Here is a 17,413-nt window from a genome sequence, read left to right on the forward strand (position 1 = left end):
GAGAGCGAGGTGAGTTTTGCGGCTAAGCTTCCTCCTTTCCGCTTTGGGCGCGTGCGCCCAAAAAATAGAAGAGGGACCGCGTTACTCGAGCTTACTTTCCCCAAACAAAGAAGAATATTCTAAAAATTTACCGTTCCGCTTTATCCCCTCTCGAAATAACTTATTATTACACCAAAATCCAAGGCAATTGCATTACGAAACTACACAAAAGCGCACACGATGGGCAGCCCCCCAAACTCCAACCTCCGGGCCTTCAACCTCGCCGTACACACCCTCCTCCAACAACCAACGCACATCCTCCCACACCTGACGATCCCGACTTTCACATCCCTGCCCGAAAACCTCGGGCCCCATCTCGTCGCCGCAACCGAGAAACCTCCCCGAACACCCTCAATCCGCGCTCTGGTCCTCGACAAGGACAACACCCTCTGCGCCGCAAAAAGCACCGCCTTGCCCCCTCAGATCCTCTCCAAGCTGCACAGTCTCCGGCACTCCCCGACCTCTCCCTTCAATATAGCCACAAACCCGCACGCAATCTTGATCGTCTCGAACCGCGCTGGGAGTCACCCGCGGTACGACCACGAGATTGAAGCGCTGGAGAGCCAGCTCTCTTCGCTGCAGATCCCTGTGTTCCGGGTACCGCAGGGGGTACAGAAGAAGCCTTTCTGTGGGGGAGGAGGTGACGGCCTGGTTTCGGGAGCGAGGGTGGTGAAAGAGGCTGCAGAGATTGCGGTGGTGGGGGATCGCCTGGGGACGGATGTACTGATGGCGAGGATGATGGGGGCGTGGAGTGTTTGGTGTAAAGAGGGAGTTTTCGAGGCGGGAGACGTGGGCAAGGAGAGGAGGGGGGGTGTTGGAGGCGATGGAGGTTTGGGTTGAGAAGTTTTTGAGGGAGGGGAGGGGACTGAGAGCTGCTACGCCCAAGGGTTGGGCGTGATGGTGGTTCGGCTAGGAATTCCTATGGGAATGTTGTTGAACTAGTTTCAACTTGTATAATAGTATATAGACTTACTAAAGGCAGCTTGTGTATAGACTCGGGCCTACAATCACTGTAACCATACGGACAAGGAATAAAGTACAAAAAAAATAAATCGATTGAGAGACCAACGTCAATCTCCACGCTCGTTTACCGCCAGGCGACGCCTATCCTGCTTCCAGGGGCTAGCAGAGTAGTATCTCAACACTGCAAGGCCATGCATTGATATAAGAGGACTGGAAGCGACACCAGTGCGATTTTAGACGCAAACAGATGCCAACAAGGTGCGTGAACATGATCCCCAAGTCCAACCGGACACGACCAACATCCGCACGGATGTTAGAAAGGCAAGACAGGCCAGAACCATTTCTGACTAACCTTCGATAACACAACAATCTCAGAAAAACAAAACGAACAAGGAAATTGGGTTGGGGTGAAGAGCCTCCATCCAAGTCGGTCTGTTTTGGCATAACCACGTACAAGAACCATAGCCAGCGAAAAGCTTTCAAGGGAAGAAAAAGAAGAAGAGGAAAAAAAAAAAAGGCTGACCAGGTAGAATGTGAATAGAAAAAAGAAAATAAAAAATAAGAGAACAAGAGAATAAGAAAATAAGAAAATAAAATGCCAAGAAGAAAATGAAGATCCAAAGATCAGAATCAGGATTCAACCGGTACAACCGGGATTCCATCGGGGTAAAGAATAAAGAAGCTGAGAAGCGCTTCAGGACCGGCCCATCGAAAAGTATTAATACAAACAAACAGAAGGGATATATGCCACGCAATCGAAACAGCAACGAATCCAGTCGGAATGCCCGGCCTTCGCCAGCGAGACACGAGTTGCTCAGCCCACCGTCGGAAATTGCTCAGCGAGGTGGAACACCACACTCTCTCAGCAAAGCAGACTAATCAAGGAGTCCTCCCGGATGGAACAGCAAATGAAACCCATCAAATATACGCCACTAAGCACTCCTAAGGCCGTGAAAACATGAATATAGAGAATGTAAGGAATGACCAGATCATGAAGATGAATCATGACCCGGAGGGCAATCCTTGAGAATTGATTTCATCCAAATTGACTAACCCATGGCCATAGTCCGCTAATGCGGGAGAGCCATGACCAGACATGTTGTGCATGGGCAATTCAAAGCTGGGAGCCTCGTGAAGATTGTAGTCGACATTGTGCTTTGGGTACATCTCGTTCATAGAGAGACCATCCTCGACAAAGCTGGACTGTTGATCGTGCGAGAACCCGTACATGTCGGACGAGTGGTGAGACAAGCTCGATAATGGAGGCGAGTGGTTGGCGATCATTGGGTCAGCAGGGCTCATGCCGGAGTAAGGCGAAGGTGCGTGCGATCCCACGGTCGAGTTATCCGAAGGCCCGGATGAGAAGGGGACGTTGAAAGACGGACCCATACTCGCGACAGGAGTCGACTCGCCGGGGAGCACCGCTACTAAACAATGAGGGGCTGGCGAAGTCGGACGGTGATGCGGTGGTCGTTGCGGAGATTGGGTTGGTGCGGAAATCAAGACCATATCCGTCGGTGTCGATGCGTAGATCAGTGGGGAGAGCGTGCACTGCCTGAGGGACTGGAGCGTAGATGCCAGACTCGGCTGGGTTGTATGGCGCTGGGGTCTGTGGCATCTGGAAGGGCATGGGGCCGGGAGCTTGCAAAGCAGAGATGTCAACCGCCGCGGGAACTGACCGACTGCGTTGGCGCTTATGGCCACGGGCAGCCGGAACCTGGAAGCCCAGATGGTTGTGGTCCTGGTACAAGTTCATGTACGCAGGAGCGGCAAAATGGTTGGGTTGAGAGGCTGGGCGTTGGATGAAGGGTGGTGACATTGCGGAGGAAACCGCAAATGTAGGGTTGTTCCCGCTGTATGCCAGACGATTCTGGAAAGACTCAAGCGACACAAGCTTGGCCAGCTGCACGCTCAACACCTTGGGATGGCCTCCCAAGTGGTGAACCATAATCTGACTTGCTTGTTGCTCCTCGGTAAAATCGCCACATTGGTAGAAACCACCCGAGTTCGAAGAATCCATGTAGAACAGAGGTGGGCGGTTGAGCTCGACCACCAAACCACCAGGTCGAGGGGGTTGGCCGTTGGGACCTGGGTTTGGATCGCCGGTCTCCAGTGTGATATTCTTAATGTGCGCGAAGGGATATTCGATCTTATAACCAGCCGAGTCATTGTTGATATAGTACGTCATGCAAGCCTTGTCGGGAGAGTAGAAAATCACCAGGTCCATTGCGTTCTGTCCAATGCGTCGCCAGCTTCCGATCGTCAAGGAACGGCAGGTAAAGTGAGAGATCACTGCACGGTGGTTAGTTACCAGGTCAGAAAAGGGGAAGCGCAAACACCTACCAACTTTGCCGCTTGGGTTGACTTCATTCGCGTACATACCGGCAGCACCAAAGCCCGTTGAACGTCCGAAAGGATCGCGAGCACTGGGCTTGGTAGGATCGAATTGCATGGCCAAGTAGTGTCGCATTGACTCAGGGATCGAGTCACAACCTTCCCCAGTCTCGATGCTCTTCTTTGCCAGCATCTTAATTTTTGCGCGCCTAGTTGAAGATTAGCATTCATGTCCCTTACCCACCTATTGTCAGAACCAACAACTCACCTGTTCTGGAACCAGATTTGAACAGATCGCTCGGTCATGTTAATGTCCTGGGCGATTCGGTCTCGCGTAGCAGCGGTGGGAGTGGGGTTTTTGTTGAATTCGACTTCCAGGGTGACCAATTGATCCTGCGTGGCGCGTTGGCGCTTGTTATTCTTCTGTTGTTGAGTCAAAGTACTTTTGCGAGGAGGGCGACGCGAGGAAGACGCGGAGGGAGCTGTGGTGGCATTTGAGCTAGATGGGGAGGGGGTTGAGGTTGGAGATGAAGAAGAGGCGGTAGTCGGCACACCCGACGGGTCGGGGATATCGGCCAATGAAGACATAATGCGACGTGGTCGGCGGGTGATACAAATGCGATGATACAACTGTCGGAATCAATTGACGGGATGGCGAGTATGTGAAGTAGTGTTATAAATTCACAAGTATGTGTGGCGAACCAGCCGACAAGATGGAGACGTTGGACAAGGATGATGATAAGTCTTCAGGAATAATCCTACTCTCGAAGCAGCGTCAAGCGCGAGAGCGATAGTTGAATAGAAACCAAAGCGGTTTTGTCGGTGGGCTGGGAATCGAATCGTGTTCGAAGGCTGTCCAAGTTAGAACCGGGTGGTTGGGTCGTAAGGGCGCGTCGCAGAGGCGTCCCGAGCAAAGGAAGGTATAAATCGAAAAGGCTGGCCTATGCAGCGAAAAAGAAAATGAATGGCAGGAAAGTATTCCCAGCGTCTTAGATCAATATCATTAAACAAGGGTTAATGATAAAGGATGATAGATCGCGATTTCCCCGGGTTGAGTCGATCAACCGGGCGTCTCGAGGGGGATAAACTGTGCCGATGAAGCGAATGGACTGGATTTGGAGATGCGAAAGAGCGGTACGGCCGTCGTGAAAGAATGAAACGACAAGACCTTAGTTAAAAGAAAAGGGAAAAGAAAAACGAATGGACAGAGTTAGGACAAGAAGACACAAACAAGAAGGGAAGATAGAATTGGGGGGAGAAGAGCGGGATTAGGAGATGCTGACTACGACTGGTGGGCGGTGCCTGTGCCTGGATTGGCGTACCGGGTTCCTGACCGGGGTTGACCAGGACGCAACTACTCTCTACGGGGTACGACCGGTTTGCGCAGGCATCTGGTTTAGGCCCTCTCCTGCGCAGTCCATTTCCCCTGCTTCTTACACCTGCAGACGTACACTGTACTTTGAGTACTTCAGATGCGTGTGTAAACCCTGAGAACCGCTCGTGGGGCCCAGTCGCTTCCCGCACTAAACCTCGATTTCTTTTATTTCCGTTTTTACCTTCCTGGTTTAGTCGCGGTTCTGGACTCTAGACGATCTTTCCCAGTTCGCCTTTACCGAACCTTGGTTCCTCGCGTACCCTATACATATTAATAGTGTGGAGGTTATTCACACAGACCAATCCCAATAGACTAGTTTGCAAGACCAATGTCCCGTTGAGGTTTCTACACTCCCGGATTATCGCTATCTTCGCGACCCCCACTGCTCCTATTGCATGGTGACTTGCTTACTAGTCTTATCCTTGGATGCCGGCCATCCAGTTCAAGGTTTGGTGGGTAAAAAAAAGGGGAACGCCGAATCCTGACTTGGCCCCTGCATCCACCTGCATACAGCCCAAACCAAATCGCCTCCAAGCCATCTGATTGACTCTCAGCCTCTCAGAGTTTTGGTGTCTTCCTCCTTGCTCGGCATGACACAAAGGGTTTGTCCCACCCTGCTGTTCTTTCCCGTTTGGGTTCATGTATGATGTGGACCATCCTCTGCAACAAGAATTCAGTTCAAGGCCCATCCATGGGTACGCGTAAAAAAACAAAACAAAACATAAGAAAACGAAAAAAAAAAAAGTGACCAGAACCACGTCGAGTCCGCACGATCATCGCCAAAAATGCCGGCGAACGGTAACTACCACGTGAGATCCGCGGGGAATCTGAAACACTCCTCGTCACGACCTGTTCTTCCCGGCTTGTCATGATCTTCCGTCAAGCCGCAGCGGGACTGTTGGTGTTGACGCATTGGCACATCCTTCCATCTGACACTGCAACTACAAGTAATCGATGTACAAAGAAACCATGCATGTCCAGTGTGGAAGTCCTTTGCAGAAATCCTAGAACAGAAAGATGTCCCCCTGATGCGAGAATCAACCAACAGCCACGGCTCCCGAGGACGCCACCGTCTGGACACCCACGGGTGTCCCAGGGGCTGATCCAACGGCGCCGCCAATCAGCGCCACCCCTGCCCCTGGCCCACCGCACCTCAAGCCCGGACTGTCAGAACCAGAACGAGGGCGCCTCTACGATTTCAGCTATTCAGGTACCCGCCCCGGGCCCAGCTGTGATTGGTTTCTAGCCCTCCTTTGACAGGTCATTTCCAAACCCGACTCGCCTTAGGAGGGGCCCCGACTGTTGGAGAATCTTAGTCCCCCAAGTCCTTGTACCGTGCGACCGAGGTCTTTGCCACAGAAAAGGGATAGGGAGTGCGCTCCGTGCGTACTGCCCGCTTTGTTTGTGGAAACAGGTGGGTTGGTAGGGATCTTCTGCCTGCGTCTGTTGTTATTGGTCTCTTGGACAAAAAAAAAGGGGGGGATGGGAGGGGGGGGTAGAAGTTCTAGGTCGTGCATGCGTCCCCGTGCGCAAGTTCCGTGACTTCCGATGCTGGGACTGGGAAACGGTGCCGAGACATGCTTGGGTTGGGTTTTTAGTCCGTATGTGATTATGTGTCGCGGAGCTAGGAATTGCATGACCGTAGTGTTGGGTTGACGAGGGGTACGGAGGACCCCGTGCATGGACTAGGTTCCCCGACGGTATGTGTTGGCAGGCTCCGCTCTGATGGCTTGTGTGGCTCATGTACGGAGTAGAAGGGGGAAAATGCCTTGTCGTTGGTTGGCTGCACGCGCCAGATACTGCAAGTACTAGTGGCACGGTGGAGCATTCAATACGCTAGTATCTCGACATTTGCTACCCACCTCAGGTACGCGCATCTGTCTATGGGAACCTGTGCGACGGTCCTCCGTACTTGGGACTTGCAATTGTTAAGGTATCCTGGACAGCGGAGGATCCCAAGCTTATCTACAACCTCTAAGATTGACAGACACTGCGACTGCCACGACACAAGCGTAAGCACGCATAGACTTTTACATGCTCGCGAAATAATGAGAAAACATGAACGGGAAAAACATCAGAAGATGAAGAACCATGACTCCTCGTCCAAGACTCTGATGCGCCGGTCTGCCGCGTCCACGGTCATCTCAATGTCACTCTCGTCAGGGCCCAATGTCTCAGCCTGGTCAGTAATCTCCCAAACACGCTCGGTCAACCGCATCGCCAGATTCCGCTGCTGCTCCCGATAAAACGCCGTCATAGACTCATGTTTCTGGCGCACCCACCCCCGATCCTCGTCCGACAGCGCCTCCCTCGCCGCAAGGTAGAACGGCTGAGGCAGCGACGAGTCCGGCCCGCACCCCGTTGACAACTGATCCATCAGCCCGAAGCACGTATGGGCGAGATGCTGAACCCGCGCCGAGCGCGTGGGGTCTCGAAACACCCGCCGGGCGAGCAGCAGATGCGCCGTCCAGTAGAAGCACTCTGTGAGGATATCCAGGGGGTCGCGGCCCACGTCGACGGTCCTTGTGTAGCGTGTTCCCCAAGTCCGGAGGTCGCTTTCCAGGCTGTGCGCTCGACGCAGGACGTCATCAACGCTGCTGTGTCGCGGCCTTTCCTGCACGTCGCAGGCTAGATGGGCGATGCGCACAAGGAAGCACATGAGTGGCTGCGGACAGCCTGTCATTTTATGGAAGGAGGGCTCCGAGCAGTCCCAGCGCTCTGCGTCGGGGGAGTGCAACACGAAGTCCGCTGGGGCGTAGGGCCGGCGTTGCCGCGAGAAGGCGAGCATGAGATCGACCATTGCGTACCGCTGGACGGTCATCCGGGCGATGGGGGTGGGCGGGACGTCGTGGAAGCGGCCCAGCGTTTCCATCAGGAACGAGGCGCAGCGAACATGGGGTTCTAGCACGCCGTCTTCGGATTGGACGACCACGACGCCTTGTAGGACAACGGCTGTGAGGAGAGCCTCGCGATCGAGCTTGTTGGGCGATGCAACGCTGGCGTCTTCGGTGCTACAGGCCCCTGGCCCGATTATCAGCTGCAGGTTCTGGCTTATGGTTCGGAGCATGCGCTGCTGGCGCTGCGCGGCGGTTGATACGCTGCCTAGCCCAAAGTTCAGCATGTGCTCTGTCGCGATGCAGACGATGGTCTCCCGCAGGATTGGGGTTGAGAGCGCTGTGAATGAGACATAGCGGTAGGGGTTCTCTGGCCCGTCTAGTGCGGGCACATTGGACGAGACCAGCCTTACATCTGGGGATTGAGGTGAGCTAGTGTTGTGGCTTGGGAGAAAGGTGGTGACATACAGTATTCCCATGCTCGCTTTTCATCGTCGGAATCAAATAAGCCGTGGCCCAAGGGGGCTGGCGTTAATTTGTAGAGTGCCGTGCCATCTACATGTTTAGATCGGCGCCGAGACCGATGTCTCGATACTGTGGGCTGGGCCGTTCCTATCCATTTGAAAGATGAGGGCCATTGGCAGTCCAGGCCGCGCTGGGAACAAGATGAGCACGTGGGATGCTGCTCATCACATTTATCATGCTTTCTACGACATTGAAGGCACCCTGTTCGGGAATGAGCATCTGCTGGAGTTTCACTAAAAATGGGCTGCCTCACCGGTCCGCGACCGCGAGAATCGCTCTCCACGGTGCATTCCGTGCGATACACGGCTTCTAGTGCATGAATCGTTGATCTGTGTTTTAAACTTGCTGATGAGGTCTTGTTCCCCGCCCATCACGACATCCCGATCACATGATCGATAACGCCCAATGGCAATCGCTGGTTTTCTTTTCCTCTTCGGGTTTAGTATTGATTTTAGGAGAATGGAGGGCGGCTGGCACAGTATCAAAAGATGTGTTTGAGGTCCGTACATGGTCATTAATGAATAGAAAAGTCGCTGCGTACTAGTATATACTAATGGCGAGTCGATGGTTGCCAACATGAAAGCGGCGGTGAAAAAAAGGAAGACGAATAAGATAAAAGCCATTCAGACTGCTTACTGGCCCAAAACCTCATTGATCACACCGACCACTCGCTCCACAATCAACTCGATTTCAGCTCGAGTTGTATTATATGCCGGGGCTAGGCAGACATGGTCTCCCTTAACGCCGTCAGCGCCACCATTCCCCGGGATCATCGACACAGCATGCTCAGGCTTGAGACCGGTAGCATGAATATTCCAAGAAACAGCCTTGGAAGGAGGAAACGGTTCCTTTGTCTCCTTATCTTGTACGAACTCAATCTGTGCAGACATTAGCAATGATCTAGAAGACATTTTGCTGGCAACTTACAGCCCAGAATAATCCTCGGCCACGGATGTCACCGACATACGGGTGAGCATCAAGCTTCTCATGGAGAAGCTCGCCCAAGTAACCTCCCATCTCGCGCACATTGGGTAGGAGGTTATCCTCCTGGATAATCTTTTGCACCCGGTAGGCGGCTGCACAGGAGACGGGGTGACCCGAGTATGTCTGACTGTGCGAGAAGGCTCCGGTGCCCTTAGTGAGGGTGTCGACAACCCGCTTATTGATTAAGAGGCCTGCAACCGGCGCATAGCCAGCCCCAAGGCCCTTTGCGATTGTCTGGAGGTCGGGCACAACGCCTTCTTGCTCCCACGCGTGGAGCGTTCCCGTACGACCCATTCCGGACATGACCTCGTCTAGGATAAGCAAGGCGCCGTGTCTGTCGCAGACCTCTTTCATTGCCTTGAGGTATCCAGGTAGCGGCGCCATACATCCTAGTGTCTACTCAATCGTCAGTGTATTGCTTTGAGAACTTTGCCAGGCTATTTTGACTCACAGCTCCGGCCATTGTCTCGGCCACGAACGCTACCACCGTGTCTGGGCCCACTCGTTGGAACTCATCCTCTAATTCTTGTGCGAGTCTGCCAACATAGCTTTCAACACTTTCGTCTGGTTTCATCCCCCGATACGGGTAACACTGGGAGACGTGGGACACATTCTTGGCCAAGATCTTCTCGTACAGAGCTCTGCGACCAACGTGGTGACCAACAGAAAGCGAGCCGAGAGTATTACCATGGTAAGACTGTTTGCGAGCAATGAAGTTCATGCGTTGGGGCTGTGGTGTGGGTAGTTCCATGTAGTACTGGACTGCCATCTTGAGAGAAGCTTCAATGGCCTCCGTACCTAATAAAGTGACAGCATTAGACGACGACATGAATCGCTAGATCTATGGTACGCAGGGGCTTACCAGAGGCCACGATAAATGCACGAGACATCTGGCCGCCCGTCGAGTCGACAAGCAGCTTGCAAAGGTCTTCCATAGCGCTATTGGTGAAAAAGACGGAATAAGTATAGGAGACCTTCTGCAGCTGCTCCATAATAGCATCATGGACTCGTTTGTCATTGTGTCCTAGACACGACACCGCCGCGCCACAGGTAGCATCGAGAATTTCCAGCCCGGTGTCTGTGTAGACGTAGCTTCCCTTGCCACTCACGATGTTGAGTGGCTTCTGGCGCAGCTGTCTGTAGAGAACACCGCTTTCATGGCTGTCTCCGTTCAATCCTTTTGCTTCCACGACCGCCGGAGCTACAGAGGCTTCGAGGTCTGGCTTGAAGTCACCCATAATGTGTAATGTAGACAAATAAAACGCACACTTTGAATATGTCTAGATCTGGAGTTTCCAACGGTGAAACCTGTGGGGGAGAAGTCGAGATCTATATACCCGCGAGTGGACAACATGCCGCGACGGCGGAATCGCTTGCGGACTGATATCGCCAGTCTACGGAAGCCATTTTGACTAAGGTTAATGCAAGTGCGCCTCATGATTGGTGAAGACCACGTTGGCGATCCAAACGGGGGTCGCCAGTGTCCTGCTAAACAGCTTATCACAGCTTCTCCGCCAGTCCCAAAGAGGAAGACTTTGTCGGACCCACTGAATCCCCGATAAGACCTGCCACTTCATCTGGAGGCCATGAGGATTGTGAAACCGTCTTATCTGAGTTTGGCGAGTCAGTCCAGGCGAGCTCTGGGCTTCGCATGATCTGATTTGATCGCTGCGCCGACCGTGGCTGGGCTCGAAACGGTCGCAGTTCTGCGTAAAAATACATCCTAAGGCCAGACTTGGAGGAAGTAGATCAGCATTTCAGTTTGCCTTTGGAAGCCATTGTGACGTTGAAATTGGGTTGCATACTCGAATTAATTATGGGATCCTCAGTGCAGCCATGGAATACTTTCGAGGTGGTTTGCCTAGGTCGTGTCCCCCTCAAAACGCCAACGTGGACATTCAGTCAACGGCCACTCGAAACTTCAGCAAGTCCTTCTCTAGAATCTCATTATACTTCCCCTCTAATTCCGAAACATCCCATTTGCACGAAAGAAAGCGGCCTGTCAAAGCATCTCTTTGTGCCTGTGGAGCATCGGTCTTGGATAGCCAGACAGTGAATGCACCCACGAGATCAGGACTATCAACCAGGACTACCCCCAAAAGCTATTAGCACTAGTCTGAGAAGGATAAAGGAACCCTTGGAAAGGGCCCGGGTCAAACCTACATGGCAGGACCTCCGGCGGAGCCACCTTCGCGAGATCACTCACCATCCCCCCAGGATGGACACTGGCAGAGAAAAGACCCCGACTGCCATACTGCTCATGAATCATCTCCGTCAGCCGTGTCATAGCAGCCTTGCTGACGGCGTACGAGACATGCACGTATGGACCCGAGACTCTAGACGCCATTATCGAGCTAATAGTTATAAACGACTTGGCTCCCTTCTCTGACGCCATGAGCAGAGGCAGCAAATAATGCGCCGCCAGAAACGGGCCAACGACATTCACATCAAAAGAGTTCTGGAAGTCACTTGGAGCCTCTTGGACGACATCTGGGATCATAGGCCCCGAGTAGCCCGCGTTTACGACCACGGCATCAAGACGGCCCGAGAACTCGCTCTTCACTGTCTCGGCGAGCTTCGCGTTATCCTCGTCAGAAGAGGCGTCACATTTGGTCACTATTACCTTGGCGCTTGGGTTGATGGAGCGGACTTCTTTCGCGACTTCCTCTAATTTGGGGACGGATCGGGCGGCGAGGATGACTCCTGATGCGCCGGCGCGTGCATAGGCTCGTGCAAGACCACCACCTGCTGCGCCGCTGCCGCCAATTATGCAGACTATGTACGGGGAGGAGAGCTTCGCTTTTGTAGGGTCGATTGCGGCGTACGGCTCAGTGTGTAGGTTGGAGACGAAGTTGGTGAAGTGATTTGAATTTAACTGGCCCAGGGTTGGCGACATGTTGTATGGAGGTGAGATATGTTGACGTTCAGATCGCTTTTAACTTCCTGAGAGTTCATGCAAACCACAGACTCGGGAACTGCTCTTTTGTACTTCGTTCCGATGTCAGCTCCATGAGGTGTCCGGGTTTAATCGGATTTAAAGCGGCCTCTGGCGGATGTGTAGCCAAAACTGCTCAGCTCACCTACCGAGATTCAGGCTTCCTTTTGATCTAGCGCTAAATTGAGTGATAAGAAAATATGCAAAACAAGAAAAAAGAGAAAAGAAAAGAAAAGCGCGGAATGAAATTGACGATTTGGAATTTCCAAGACACAGAGAGAGAAAGCAGCATTCGACGCGGCACCGCAGCATTCTAGAAGTACGGATGAAAGCATTGATTTTCGAAGCGGTGGAATCCAACTCCAAAGGGGTTTCTACAGTCCTACGTGACGTGGGCTCGGTCAACTTGAAGCACTGGCAGCTTCCCATTCTTCAACTTAGAGTACACAGGAGTCGATACGAGTCATGTTATGATATGTACAGTATGGGAAACCTGGCTCAAAGTTCAAGTTCAACCTATAGATTGCGAGTACAGCGCTCCGATAGCATCATGAAGTGGTCCACAGTGGCAGGTAATGGTTTCCTCTACCCCTCCAAACAGGCGCTGTAACTCTGCCTGTTCGGGAAACAAAGCAAATGCGTATGCAGCGGCAGGATCGGCCGTTTCTAGAATATTGCCAACGACAGATATAGCAGGACGGTTATCTGAACGATATATACTGGTAGAGGTGACCGGCTGCTACGTACTAGGAGTTTGTCCCACAGGGGATGTCTGACTATCTGTCCAAAGCGAAGCATAGGCAGAATTCTATTTTGGGACAAGTCAAGTTTCGACGATCAGCATTCTATTCTCTGTTGAGCTCTGAAGTCTGGAGCTGCCCATGTCAAAAAGCCAAGAAGTCCAAAGTGACGCGGGAGCCCCGCTCCAGGATTATTTCCTGTGCTGACAGCGCGGACAAGGCTCACAACCACCCACGCTCGGATTTAAGACGCCCTGGGGTGATGGTCTATCTGGGGCCTTCGAAAGGGTGCCTTACTTGCAGGCGGCGCCGAAAGAAGGTCGGTCTTGGACTTACAATTGCTCGGTAGGAAACTAACAAGGGACTTCCAGTGCGACGAAACCCGCCCCGTAAGTGACTGCAACCCTTGCAAAACCCAGCCCTTGCCGTCTTGCGCATACAGCAGAAAGAGAACTGAGCTGTGAATAGTCCTGTATGAGATGTGTAACGGCCAAGCGAACATGCGGGGGCTATGAAGATCGAGAGAAAGAATTCAAGTTCCGACACTTCGATGACCAAGGGAATGGAGCAGGACCAGCACAGTCGAACGCCAGGAAGTGCTCTTTGCCACCTAGGCCAGCCGCGCCTGGCACGCAGGCATGGGCGAGTGATGATCTTCCCAAAGAGGTCACGGAAAAGGATGTCGATGATTTTGCTGTCCGTAGCTTTTACTATGAGTTTTGCTTACCCCTGCACATCATGCCATCTCCCATGGCTTCTTGAGCGGCCTTGAAGACAGAGCTCGTCATACGAGTGGAAGGTCGCCATTGATCAAGGCCTGTGAGCTTGTCGCATATGCAAGCCATGGTATCAAGCTCAACAGGTTTAAGCTCCTATCTAAAGCCGAGAAATTGAACCAGGAGCTGATTTCATCACTGGCGGTTGACATACAAAGCCAAAGCGCTGTCTCCCCCAGAAAAAAGGAAGATGCAGTCCTTGTTGCGGCATTACTTGGGTTATACGAGGTGTGTCTGTGTTCTCCCTTAACGAGCTAGTGGCTTATCCTACTCTAAGATGATAATCGCACGGGACTCCCACGCTGGCTACCATATAGTCCATGCTAACGGAGTATGTGCGTTGCTTCAAATAGAAAGCTCGCCATTCAAGCTGTTGGAGGAGATCCGGAGTACTAGCTCTCTAGGGCGGTTGAAAAAGTCGCTTTTCGTAAGTCTATTAATTGGGTCCATCCCTGACAGTGAGATGATCTTAATATCCGCTAGAAACCCGACCGCGGAATGATCGAGCCATCATGTTCCGCTTCTCCGGCTCAGTCATTAGACACTTTGATAAATGCGCTCTGCAGCATACATGCTAAAAGAGCGGATGCAATTGACAATCGCTTTGCAGCCTCCGATGACCAATACATTCTAGACGAAGCCGTGCATCTTGAACAAGCCTTCCTGCAATGGGAGCAGGCCCAAGGGACGCGATTCAGGCCAAGTACGATTGGAACCATCAACAGGAGAACTTGTGATAAGGAGCATACCCCTGGTTTCTATCCAGGAAATGTGGACATATATTTTGATCTTTATGTGGCCTGCATTTGGAATATCTACCGTGCTGCCCGGCTGTACCTCATCACGCTGATAGCCGAGCTCCGTTCTACATATAGCACCCCGGAACCCTTGGATCCACCAGAAAATGGATACCAGTTCCTGGTCAGCGGCATTCTGTCTTCTGTTCCCTATCATCTGACCGAAGACCTACATGATTTTGTACAACATGCGGACATGCAGAGTTCGATTACAACGCCCGGGAAGATAGTGGGCGGCCTGCTCCTGATGCAACCATTACACGTTGTTTCGACTTTACCCGTCGTGGATAGTGCGATCAGAGATTATATGAGAAGGTGTCTCATGTGGATCGGGACCAACATGGGAATCGGCCAAGCATGTCTCATGGCAAAGGTATTTGAAATTCCCATTGCGACACGACCCCCCCAGCGCATGAGAGACGGTTACACTAACAGTCGATAGTCCCCAGTCATCGAGACACAAAGTTTTACGAGTAGTTCAATACTCATATTGATTGGTCTCCTAGTATGACCAGGATAAGATAGTCCATATCAGAGAATTGCATTCCTCGCATAGAACCACGCCTTCGCACCGTCAATCCCAAGCAGGGTGACAAGAAGCATCTTCCCAAACTGATCCACGTCATCTGGTTGCGCGTTACCCAAAACCCAGGAGAAGTTCAAGTTCTCCACAACAAAATGTGGCTTTTCTGCCCACGCCACTGCAAAATCAAATGCGCTCTGGGAACTCCATAGATGGGATGATAGATACCATGCATGCTCTAGACCCAGTGTGCCATCGCATTGCATGTCTCGAGTGCCGCGCAGGGTTTTGTATATTCTTGTGAAGAAAAATGTAATGAGGACTGTTCTTCGGGCGGATTCTTGTAAGATCCAGGATTTCCAGAATTCGCTGATGGATTCCATAGATACCGGGAGAGGATACACGGAGTCAGATGGGCGGGGTAGATGTAAGAAGGGCATGAGAGTGAATATCGAGTTCTCCAGTTCGGGAAAGAGTGTGTCGGTCGAGCGGTGAAACAAGACGTCGCCGTCAAAGAGCCGCATTATTTGGTAGAGAATCAAAGCATGTACTCGAGCAAGAATTTCAGGTAGCGTGGTCGGGTGTGTTGTGGATAGGAGTTCGTTTATTTTCGCATCGGTAAGATTCATAATGACTGGCGCGTTTATCTCATTCTTAGAAAGGTACATCGAGCAGCATGAATATGCATCTGTGGTAGACGTCAGGCTCGCCGAGTATCTACAAGTATGACGTGATCAGCAGAATATTTACCTTGCATGACCTTTGGCATTTTATTCTTGTATAGCTGAGGGTGACACCACGGAGTTTGATTTTCCATAATCATCATTCGCGGTGCGTCCCTGAAAACGTCGATGGAATATTGTAGCCGCGAGGCAAGGATTTCGGACAGAGGCTTCGGTGGTTGGGCCCTTGCCCTCGCAACAGACAATTCAAAATCTGGCGATAAGTGCACCTCGTCCGCTGGAGACAGCCATAAGCTGTGATAACACTCGTCATTCGCGCCATTCATATGCGATACGACTCGACCTTGAATCATGTCCGTCGGATGTGGCTCTGCCAAATCATAGCTCACTAGGCATTGTGGTCTTATAGTAGGTGGCTGCCAAGCATCTTGCAGCAGGTCCATTGCAGGTTCAATCTCAGGCGCGAAAGTCATCAGACTCGGTGGCTGCCTTCCATGATAGACACAAGCCATTCTTCTTTGGATGCATCGGGCACAAGCGGGATACCCCAGATCGCACCGACGCTTTGCGGACTTGCATCCTTCACAGGACTTCTGCCGCGACTTTGGGGTTTGATCATAGACCATGATAGCTGCTGGATAAGCTCGATGGAGGCAGCGGAAACCCCGAGGATAAGATGGCGGGTTTCGGCCATTTGGGGTTTAGCGTGCGGAATTCCGCACGCTAAAATGCGGTGGGGGCTCGAAGAGGCCAATTAGATGAACCTTGCTGTCTGTACAGATGCAAGTAGACCGTGGAGTTCTGAGACAAGGAGAGAGATACATAGAGGGCACGGCGTCGAGCAGAAAGAACAGGCTCTGTTCTTAAATCTTCTTCTTCAATCTGCCCTCAACTATATCAAATATGTCCTCGCCAATTGTCTTCGTCTGCGGTGCTACAGGCCGTCAAGGCGGCGCGCTCGTCAATCATCTATCCAAAAAGGGCATCGAGATGCGCACAATTACTCGCAATCCGTCTTCTGAAGCTGCCCAGAAAGTCTCAACGCTTGGAGTCGCCGTAACCGAGGGGAATTTCAACGACAGCGAAGAGACTCTACGAACCAAGTTAATAGGCTGCACAACAATTTTCCTCAACCTAGTGGCCGATTTCCAAAATATCGCCAAGGAAATTGATCACGCCAAAAAGCTCATCGCGGCAGCAAAACAAGCTGGAGTCAAGCATATCGTCTACTCGGGCTCCCTGGGCACTGAAAACCCAGAACGAATCCCCGGTTGGGAGGAGGGCGGCATCATGCGAGCAGTCGTCGAGACAAAACAGAACATCGAACACCAGGTTCGCGATGCTGGATTCGACACTTGGACCATTTTGCGGCCAGGGAACTTTATGACCAATTTCTTTGCACCTCTTGTCTTCATGTACCAGGGGCTCGTCGACAAAGGAATCTGGAGTACAGCCCTTAAAGAAGAAACTGTCTTGCCCATGATCGATCCAAATGACATCGGGAAATTCGCTGCTGCGGCAGTTATCGACCCTGCCAAGTTCAACCATCAGCACATTGAGCTTGCATCGCAGATGATGACCGTGGATGAAATTCTGCGGGATCTATCGCGCGCAACGGGGAAGGAAAAAAAGGCGATCTACTTGACAGATGCAGAAATCGCAGAACAAAGCAAGACGCACCCATACCTTGCAGGCCAGGTCTTCATCCGCAGTCTGGAGCTGTTCATCGATATCAAGAAGCTGGAGCAGTGGGATATCAAACGGGGCACCTTTGCCGAATTCCTAGAGCGCGAGCAGGAGAGTGTAAAAGCGACATACTCGTAGAGTATGAATGGCGCAATTTCTGATCTGAAGGATCTGAGGCTTATCAGGATTTTGGCCGTCTTGCCACTTTTTCTCTGATTT

The 17,413-nt window shown here is 52.0% G+C and overlaps 11 protein-coding genes across 11 annotated transcripts; 3 read left to right on the plus strand and 8 right to left on the minus strand.

Annotated features, from left to right (window-relative positions):
• Positions 1 to 219: 219 nt before the first annotated feature.
• On the plus strand, positions 220 to 879 carry N7468_010009 (phosphatidylglycerophosphatase; the record flags this gene model as incomplete). The annotated part of the gene is made up of 1 exon (XM_058479304.1): positions 220 to 879. One exon carries the CDS (start codon positions 220 to 222, stop codon positions 877 to 879), a length of 660 nt encoding a protein of 219 aa, XP_058325872.1.
• A 1,125-nt stretch (positions 880 to 2,004) lies between these two features.
• N7468_010010 (homeobox domain-containing protein) lies at positions 2,005 to 3,924 on the minus strand (the record flags this gene model as incomplete). Its single annotated transcript, XM_058479305.1, has 4 exons — positions 2,005 to 2,392; positions 2,460 to 3,294; positions 3,346 to 3,545; positions 3,605 to 3,924. The coding sequence occupies 4 exons, from the start codon at positions 3,922 to 3,924 to the stop codon at positions 2,005 to 2,007; spliced, it is 1,743 nt and encodes a 580-aa protein (XP_058325873.1).
• Positions 3,925 to 6,785: 2,861 nt separating this feature from the next.
• Positions 6,786 to 8,024, minus strand: N7468_010011 (uncharacterized protein; the record flags this gene model as incomplete). The annotated part of the gene is made up of 1 exon (XM_058479306.1): positions 6,786 to 8,024. The coding sequence occupies one exon, from the start codon at positions 8,022 to 8,024 to the stop codon at positions 6,786 to 6,788; it is 1,239 nt and encodes a 412-aa protein (XP_058325874.1).
• Positions 8,025 to 8,702: 678 nt separating this feature from the next.
• Positions 8,703 to 8,960, minus strand: N7468_010012 (Pyridoxal phosphate-dependent transferase major region subdomain 2; the record flags this gene model as incomplete). The annotated part of the gene is made up of 1 exon (XM_058479307.1): positions 8,703 to 8,960. One exon carries the CDS (start codon positions 8,958 to 8,960, stop codon positions 8,703 to 8,705), a length of 258 nt encoding a protein of 85 aa, XP_058325875.1.
• Positions 8,961 to 8,970: 10 nt separating this feature from the next.
• On the minus strand, positions 8,971 to 9,408 carry N7468_010013 (uncharacterized protein; the record flags this gene model as incomplete). Its single annotated transcript, XM_058479308.1, has 1 exon — positions 8,971 to 9,408. The coding sequence occupies one exon, from the start codon at positions 9,406 to 9,408 to the stop codon at positions 8,971 to 8,973; it is 438 nt and encodes a 145-aa protein (XP_058325876.1).
• A 46-nt stretch (positions 9,409 to 9,454) lies between these two features.
• On the minus strand, positions 9,455 to 9,823 carry N7468_010014 (uncharacterized protein; the record flags this gene model as incomplete). Its single annotated transcript, XM_058479309.1, has 1 exon — positions 9,455 to 9,823. The coding sequence occupies one exon, from the start codon at positions 9,821 to 9,823 to the stop codon at positions 9,455 to 9,457; it is 369 nt and encodes a 122-aa protein (XP_058325877.1).
• Positions 9,824 to 9,869: 46 nt separating this feature from the next.
• N7468_010015 (uncharacterized protein) lies at positions 9,870 to 10,292 on the minus strand (the record flags this gene model as incomplete). Its single annotated transcript, XM_058479310.1, has 1 exon — positions 9,870 to 10,292. One exon carries the CDS (start codon positions 10,290 to 10,292, stop codon positions 9,870 to 9,872), a length of 423 nt encoding a protein of 140 aa, XP_058325878.1.
• A 660-nt stretch (positions 10,293 to 10,952) lies between these two features.
• Positions 10,953 to 11,950, minus strand: N7468_010016 (SDR family NAD(P)-dependent oxidoreductase; the record flags this gene model as incomplete). Its single annotated transcript, XM_058479311.1, has 2 exons — positions 10,953 to 11,143; positions 11,218 to 11,950. 2 exons carry the CDS (start codon positions 11,948 to 11,950, stop codon positions 10,953 to 10,955), a joined length of 924 nt encoding a protein of 307 aa, XP_058325879.1.
• A 2,053-nt stretch (positions 11,951 to 14,003) lies between these two features.
• N7468_010017 (uncharacterized protein) lies at positions 14,004 to 14,744 on the plus strand (the record flags this gene model as incomplete). Its single annotated transcript, XM_058479312.1, has 1 exon — positions 14,004 to 14,744. One exon carries the CDS (start codon positions 14,004 to 14,006, stop codon positions 14,742 to 14,744), a length of 741 nt encoding a protein of 246 aa, XP_058325880.1.
• An 89-nt stretch (positions 14,745 to 14,833) lies between these two features.
• Positions 14,834 to 16,202, minus strand: N7468_010018 (uncharacterized protein; the record flags this gene model as incomplete). Its single annotated transcript, XM_058479313.1, has 3 exons — positions 14,834 to 15,513; positions 15,576 to 15,878; positions 16,067 to 16,202. 3 exons carry the CDS (start codon positions 16,200 to 16,202, stop codon positions 14,834 to 14,836), a joined length of 1,119 nt encoding a protein of 372 aa, XP_058325881.1.
• A 209-nt stretch (positions 16,203 to 16,411) lies between these two features.
• On the plus strand, positions 16,412 to 17,332 carry N7468_010019 (NmrA/HSCARG family protein; the record flags this gene model as incomplete). Its single annotated transcript, XM_058479314.1, has 1 exon — positions 16,412 to 17,332. The coding sequence occupies one exon, from the start codon at positions 16,412 to 16,414 to the stop codon at positions 17,330 to 17,332; it is 921 nt and encodes a 306-aa protein (XP_058325882.1).
• Between the last annotated feature and the right edge of the window lie 81 nt (positions 17,333 to 17,413).

Source organism: Penicillium chermesinum (genome assembly GCF_028974085.1).
Source record: "Penicillium chermesinum strain IBT 19713 chromosome Unknown utg000008l:1.0-1752722.0:1.0-1753981.0, whole genome shotgun sequence".
Lineage (NCBI taxonomy): Eukaryota > Fungi > Ascomycota > Eurotiomycetes > Eurotiales > Aspergillaceae > Penicillium > Penicillium chermesinum.